Consider the following 8,258-nt stretch of genomic DNA (forward strand, 5'->3'; position numbering starts at 1 on the left):
ACGTATTATATTCTACCCTCACATTTTTGTTATTATGATAGAAGTACCAAATATGCACGTGCATGCATGAAATATCGGAAAAACAAAGGAAATAAATAAACCTGAAATATTAGCGAAAACAGTAACAAGAAAAAAAAAAAAAACACGAAAAGATAATCTTTAAACAGCACAACGAGGACCTGAAAACGGATCTGGCATTGCTCATCTGCAACGTTATGCAATTCTTTATTTTTCTTCTTATTGTGGTTACTGTCAATGATCTAATCTCGCGGTGCACTGTCTGTGATAAACGTATTGCCACCGTTCTTTAAATGAACGGCAGAAACAAATGCCGTCCACTCTACAGCAGGTCACCATGCAACAGCGCAGTTCTGAACACTTCACTGCAACAAGTGACGTAAAGGGTCATAATAAACTCTCTTTGAACAATTGTAAAATGCATATCATGTTCAGTCTTAACACTCGGCCTCTCCTGTAGCCGCCTGCTTTGCCACCTGCCATTTTCTTGTGCACAAGTTGAGAATGCCGGAATACGCGTTATATACGAATACATAAATGGGATGTCTAATCTCCTCTTTTTAGTCATTATCAAATAATTACTCAAATTTCAGTCTTCAAAATCCTGACTTCTTGACCCGAATCAAATTCAAGGCGATTTATCAATAAACTGAAAATATAAAGAACTCCAGAGATTTACCTGGGCACATTAAACGAAAGACCGTGGTAGTGGCTTCATATTCACATCCAGGCACGGATTCTCTGTTCCAATAAGGGCAATACTTTTTCTCCTTCTAAGCCCAGTGACCAACCTAATTCTAGATACAATCAATAACTTCATTGTTTGAACTGCCTTTCCTTTAGGGTTTTATTTGAATTCCTTCCATAAAAAAGAGACTGAAAACTGCACGGAATCCTTTGACTGACGGCGTTGAGAGCGGAGGAATGCTAGCGGGGAATTCACGGCAGAAGTATAATGACGGCGCAGGAGTGACGGCCGAGAGGCTGATGGTGGAGCAACACGGCAACACCGCCCACGGGTGAAATACTTGCGTGATCGCCATGCGGGTACGGAGAGGGCGGGGGCAGGGGGATAAGATTCTTTTTATAACTTTATCTCGCTTTGATGTACCTCACTTTATCGCCTCCTTCATCCCCGTGAACCCATAGAATTAGAGATAAGGTCATAGACGTATCGAGTCATCTTCATTGTTACAGTGACTCCCTCTGCGGTCAGCTGATCGGTCAGCTGACCGCCCAGCTGCAATCAAGTAGTAATACATGCTCTAGAAACCTATTTTTAAAATTCTCAATAGACTGCAGAATGCCAAGAGGCTCCGCCATGGTAGAGTGAACGCTTACCCCTACGCCTGCACCTTCACAAGTGGTGCTTCACGCGGGTGGGCGCGCGCGTGGGCGGCTGAGGTATTTCCAGCGCCAATTTCCTGCCTCTCGAAACTGTCTTACCTCAGCCTCCAGACGCCGCCACCGACGGCCAACAACACCGCCTTTCAACCTTTATTTCCAACTCTCCAGCACGACTAAAATACACGCCTGACGCCCGCACGTCCCCAGCCATCACCTCTTGACATCAACACTCACCCCTCAAGCCAACCCCTCCCCACCTCCCCTCCCAGCCCCATTCCCTTACTTTGCTCTCCCTCTCCCCTCACACTGCCCTCTACCATCCCCTCGCCTTATCATCCCCTCTCCTCCCTTCTGTCCTCCTCCCCTCCCCTCTCCATTCCCCTCATAACACCACCAGCGGCCAACAGTTCCCCTCGCTCACACAAGTGCCAAATGTGATAGAGAGACTAAAGACAAATAATGCAGCAAGCAACAACAACAGACCAATAGTAAGAGTCCTCTTTGAAAAATGTGTACATGGCTCAGTGTTAGCTTATGTGTAAAAGGACATTTATAATATTTGTTGACTAACAATTACAGAAACACATACGAATCCAAGGAATGGGGAGGGACAGAGGGGGAAGGATCACAGAGGCGAGAGGGAGAGGGGAGAGAAGGGAAAAAGGAGAAAGAGAGAGAGAGAGAGAGGAAGAAGGGGAGGAAGGAGGGAGGGAAGGAAGGAAGGAAGGAAGGAAGGAAGGAAGGAAGGAAGGAAGGAAGGAGGGAGGGAGAGTGGGAGAGAGATGGGGGGGAGAAGACTCTCATGACCACTTGGGCGGCAAATCTGGGTGGCGCAGGAAGGCGATGCAGGAGAATACTACAGCTGGGCGCCACAGCTGGAGGGTGCAGATGGAGGGCAGCGTGAAGGCTGGCCACAATCAACCACCACCACACACATCTGCACAAGATACATCTTCCGCCCCGTTTCTTTCGCATCACTCGCGATCTTCACCCGTCCCCGTCCTTACCAAAATGGTTAGAATAATCTCGTTTAATAAATGTTGCCAATTATTATTGTGTTCACCGTCCTCTGCCGAGCACAGACGCCCTCCGAATGAGCTGGAGGTCCCTCTCGCCTCCCTTGCCTTCGTCGTTGTCATCTACTAAATCTCTTCGTCATCATTTTTATCATTATCACCCATTACGTTTTTCATTTTATTTTCACATTACTCCAATTTCCCTGCCCATATCCCGTCTCCTTTTCTCCTTCTCCTCATCCTCTACTTCCTTTCCCTCATCCTCATTTTTCTTCCTCTACGCATCCTCTCCCCGTTCTTCAGCCTTATCATTCTCTTTCTCCTTCACCGAGTTCCCGCCCACCTTTGGGGCGTAACTCCACCAAACATCATCCACAAAACAGATTTCTTGGAAGCAATTTCAAAGAGAGAATCGGTAAGACACCCAAGCACCTTCCTGGGATCAAAGAGACACAGGGCGTCTGCAAGATATATTACAAGGTTTTTCATTTTCGTCGTACTGATTTTCTATATTCCTTTATTTTCCTCACTGCGTGAATTTTCATCTCATCATTGTTTTGTTTGCGTAATAGCCCTTATTCTTATTCAGATGTTTTATTTCAATTATTATCTATCTGTGTATGTAAGTAAACGCGTGCGGCCTGATTGCGCGGAGCATCAAGCGCGAGATTAAGGGCGCGCGTTCGCAGCGCCGCCCGATCCGCTCCGCGCTGCACCTGGGAACACACCTATGCGCTGCCTCTCCATATGCGGCGCTCATGCATATTCAGGGAACTTCTCGAAGCGTTGCACAGGAACAATGACTCGATTTCAGTGATTCGGTTCATTTGCTTGCGCATGTTGCCTTAGGTGTACTCTTCAGTTGCCAGATGAAAAAGCTCGTGAGCTCGCGCTCGTACGCATACATACAAACGCATGCACATCCACGCGAACTAGTAAGCACAAGCAATAGCAAACAAATTTAACACACTATACTAGCAAACAAATTCGCGCGCACGGAGACAGACGCACAGACGAAAAGACGAGAAGATACACACGCACACGCACGCACACGCACGCACGCACGCACGCACACGCACGCACACACATACACATACAAAAAAGAAGGAGAGCGCGCACTTGACTGCAAAGCCCCACATGAGCAGCCCTCCGCTCACGCAGCCTTCAGCAAGCAGGCAAGCAGCGGGGAGGTTCCGCCCCTGACCGGAACGGGCGATGAGTTCCCCTGCGCATCCCTTCCCTTTCCGGCGATCGCACTTGGCTTCGGGATCACGTCGACGACGCCCAAGTTCGGCAGCGGCGGGGGTGGGAGTGTCGCGCCGACCGAGCGCCCGCCCGCCCAACCGCCCGCCCGACCCCTTGCGAGAGGCGGCGGCATGACCCGACCGCAAATAAACCCGGGCGCCACGGCCGGCATGACAATGACGGTCGTTGTCCCAGCCTTCTTCCCCCTCCCACTCTTCCTTCCCTTCCTTCCTTCCTTCCTACGCTAACAAGTATCTTCGTTCCTCTCATACTCCTCTTTCTCCCCATTTTATTTCCTTTCATCCTTCCCTCTCTCTCTTTCCTTACTTATATTTTTTCTCTTCCCGTTTTCTGACCTATTCTTCCCTTTTCCATTGTTCTTCCTCTTTCCTTCTTTGCCCTCGATAACCGAGATCTTCGCCACCAAATTACTGCTTCGAGTTGTGAATACGTAACACCTGACACTCTTCCTCCCCCTTTTCGCCCTCTCCTACCCTCCTCCCCAACTTTCATATTCTTTCAACCCAGTCTTTCTCACATCTTCTTTCCCCCTTTCCCTTTCTACCACCTTCCTCCCTCCTCCCACTTTTCCTTCCCCCTTTCCCTTGTATCTCTTATCCCATCTTTTTATCCCCCCATTCCTATCCCTTTTCTCTTTACCTCCAACTGCGTTCATGGCCGTCAGCAGGTCTCAAGAACGAAGCGCCGCATGATCCCTGGCCGTCATGCACTCTCATGAAGTGCGGCCGTTAAACCCCGCCGTCCCACACGCGCGAAGCACGTACGTTCCCCTCGACGTACAGAAAACTCGCCCCCTCCTTTCTCTCTTCCTCTCTCACTCCATAACACCCTCACATACTCACACCCTCACTCTTTTTTCTTAGTTCCCTTCTCTCTGGCTTTCCCTCCCTTACTCACACACTCAATCATTCACTCATTCCATTCTTCCCACTCTCTCCCACTTACTCTTTTCCTCTGTGTCACTCTCCTTGCCCCGTTCTTCCATATTCCCTCGATTCTCCCCTCCCTTTCTTTCCTTTTTTCCCTCTTTCCATTTCTACACATTCGCCAAATGCATTAGCAAACGTAAAAGCGAGTATACTTATTCTGTCTATTATACTCATCCCCAGCCAATACTCTTACCTAAAACAATACTCTGTCGTTAAAATTTAATGTTGACTAATATCTTATCTTATCGTTCTTGTGCGATGTTCTATTCGAACTCTTTGAGAAGGAACTCACACATTTCCCCCCTTATCCTATGCTTTTCCATTCCTCACTTTTCCTGGCACTTCACTGCACTTCTTTTGTCGCATCATTTTTTTTTTATTTCAAATGTTTATTACATACATTAACGAATTCATTCATGAGACACTGAATATTCATGTCTGAATTAGAACTGGAATTATTTCTTTCATTTACAAACCGGATCTCACTCGTCTCTCCTAACACTGGTCCCGTCTCTTACACGCCGTCCTTACCTGCAAAAGAAAGGAAGGCTAATTAGAGAAAGTGCAAACATATTATATTATATTATTGTAATTAAAACGGGTATACCCGATTATCATATATAATGTTTATCACTACTCATTAAAGTAATAAATAAATAGCCAAAAATATTTTTTCATTTGTGGAAAATAAAATATTGCTGTGGCAATTACTAAAAGATTCTTATGATAAATTATATACAAATTCAACTCTAAATTCTCTAAAAGTATATAAAAAAATGGACCGTGACCAAAAAGAGAAATATAGAAAATGTGATTTCTTATATCACTCTCCTTCCCTCTCCCCTTTCTCTCTCACTCTCCTTCACCTCCCTACCCCTCTCCTCCTCTCTCCGCTGCGGCATCCGAGTAGGCGCCGCCATCACTTCGTACCAACACTTGGCCTTTAAAAAAGTGACGCAACGCCTTCTGCTCTTCTCCTGCGTCAGTATAGGTGGTGATCACCACAGGGATTGTCAACGAAAGCCTACACCCGCTTAATGAATTTATCTCAAAGGAATAACAGACATCAAAAGGCACAAGACTTTCCAACGCTATGAACTTGAAATACAGCCAATCAATCGCAACTCATCATTTCACCCAAAAAATTATATATATATACATACATAATATATATATATATATATATATATATATATATATATATATATATATATATATATATATATATATATATAATATAAACAGAAGAAAATTAAGAAAATAAGAAAAATCATACAAACATACAAATAAACTAAGAACTCGTAGACGCAAGACCCCAAGCATTTCCTCCACCAAGATACACCAACGGACACACACCACCTCTCCCTTTGCCGTCACCCACTCCTCTTCACACCTGCAGCATCAACACCTCAGAGACGCGGAAGAAGAAATGGAAAGTGAGGGAGAAAAAATGTGGAGTACTACACTGTTGATAAACATGTCGAGAGCTATCGCAAATACACCCTAACTCTTTCCTTACTCTTCACCACACCCTTCTAAACCCCTCCCTCTAATTCCACTTGCTGGGGTCACCCTGGGGGCGTCGGAGGGGGAAAGGGGAGCGGGAGAGAGGGAGAGGGGCAACGGGGGGCGAGAGAGAGAGAGAGAGAGAGAGAGAGAGAGAGAGAGAGAGAGAGAGAGAGAGAGAGAGAGAGAGAGAGAGAGGCAATGGGGAGGGAGAGGGGGAAGGGGGGCAATGGAGAGGGAAAGGGAGAGGGGGAGGGGCAAAGGGGGAAGGGGAAGGACAGGGGGGGGGGGCGAGGGAGAAGGAGAAAGGTTAAGGCGAGGGAGGGGGTGAAGGGGGAAGACGAGGGAGGGGGAGAAGGGGGGTGATGGAAAGGGAGAAGGGTGGTGAGGGAAAGGGAGAAGGGGGCGAAGGAAGGGAGAATGGGCCAAATAAGAGGGAGGAGGGGAGGGGAAGCGAGGGAGGTTGGGTAGGGTGGGGAGGGAGGTAGAGGGAAGGATGGGGGAGAGGGAGAGGGAGAGAGAGGTGGGGAAAGGGAGAGAGAGGGGGAAGAGGGAGGGAAGAGGGAGGGGGAGAGAGGGGGGAGAGGGGGAAGGAGGGAGGGAGAGGGAGAGAGAGAGGTAGGTAGGTAGGTAGGTAGGTAGGTAGGTAGGTAGGTAGGTAGGTAGGTAGGTAGGTAGGTAGGTAGGTAGGTAGGGAGGGAGGGAGGGAGGACAGAGACAGAGACAGAGACAGAGACAGAGACAGAGACAGAGACAGAGACAGAGACAGAGACAGAGAGAGAGAGAGAGAGAGAGAGAGAGAGAGAGAGAGAGAGAGAGAGAGAGAGAAATATAAGAAAGAAGAGAGAAAAAAAGAGCAAGCCCTACGTAACGTCACGAGCAGGCAAGACGACGAAGTCGATTTCATGCCGGTGAGGAAATGAAAGTAAACTAATGAGCGCAATTCCTCCCTAAGCGCTAACGCGGCGTGAACCCGACCGCCTTCGGATTTCCAACAAGCGCTTCATCTATCTTCGCCTGTTGTCATTGGCGTGTTTAAGATCAAGATACCAATAACCATTACAAAAACAACGCCAACGACTACGGCAACGGCAAATAGAGCAACAGCAACATTCGTCTACTAACGTCATAACAAGCCTATCCGAATAAGGTTGTAAGACAAAATCACTGTTTACACCAGAATGTATAGCTGCTAATAACAAACAAGTATTTTCCACAGCAAAGGGGGTGGGGAGAGACCTGTAATATATAATGACAGTGTATGCTGGTATGGCCTGTGAGGTTGGCCCCGATCCCGTAGCTAAATGTAGCTGGCGGGACACCTGGCGGAGCCTTGTAGGGGTAACCTGCTCTCCTCTCCACACATTTTTTTTATACATACGTAAACAGAAATAAAACACGAGGGGAACACTATCTAAATAAACCAATGGAGGATACTCTCCAGATAAACTCAATACTATTGTTCAACGTTCTCTTTGTTTACGACAATCAATTTATTCAACGTCTTGACAAAATCGGCTGTCACTGTTTAACTTCAGTCGATTCAATCAGCCTCCACTAAAACAATCGCCATTGTTTACCTCCTCGTTATTTATAGCACCTTTGTTTATTGAACCCAGTCACTATTTCCACTATTTCCTGAACGTTCATCTCCCTATAGATCTGCTTTTGCCAGCGGCCGAACCAACCCACAGAGGCTGCCCCGTGGAAGCTACATCTTTCGCCCGCGCTTCTTGCGTATTTCCACACCGGGATGATGGCGATGATGCAACGCCGCGCCCCCGGATCAGGGCCGCGACCGTCTCCCTCCCGTCATAAGCGAGTGTTCCTGTTTCTGTTTTGTTCTCTCTCTCTCTCTCTCTCTCTCTCTCTCTCTCTCTCTCTCTCTCTCTCTCTCTCTCTCTCTCTCTCTCTCTCTCTCTCTCTCTCTCACAGCTATTCTATCGCTCTATCCACCATCTCAATTCTTTGTCCAACATCTTATATATCTATTCATTATTCTCTCTCTCTATCCACCATTCAATTTCCTTGTCCATCATTCAATTTTCTTATCCATCATTCAATTTTCTTGTCCATCATTCAATTTTCTTGTCCATCATTCTATCTCCTCATTCATCATTCTATCTCCTCATTCATCATTCTATCTCCTTATTCATAATTCTATCTCCTCATTCAT

General features: G+C 46.9%; 1 protein-coding gene across 1 annotated transcript in view; it reads right to left on the reverse strand.

Moving 5' to 3' along the window:
- Positions 1-2,121: 2,121 nt before the first annotated feature.
- LOC119583585 (protein phosphatase 1 regulatory subunit 12A-like) overlaps positions 2,122-8,258 on the reverse strand; it is a 73,492-nt gene continuing 67,355 nt past the window's right edge. The window contains exon 2 of the mRNA XM_037932159.1: positions 2,122-5,107. Coding sequence (XP_037788087.1) covers positions 5,072-5,107 — 36 coding nt within the window. The 3' untranslated portion in view covers positions 2,122-5,071. The remainder of the gene's footprint in view (positions 5,108-8,258) is intronic.

Source organism: Penaeus monodon, chromosome 2 (assembly GCF_015228065.2).
Source record: "Penaeus monodon isolate SGIC_2016 chromosome 2, NSTDA_Pmon_1, whole genome shotgun sequence".
Lineage (NCBI taxonomy): Eukaryota > Metazoa > Arthropoda > Malacostraca > Decapoda > Penaeidae > Penaeus > Penaeus monodon.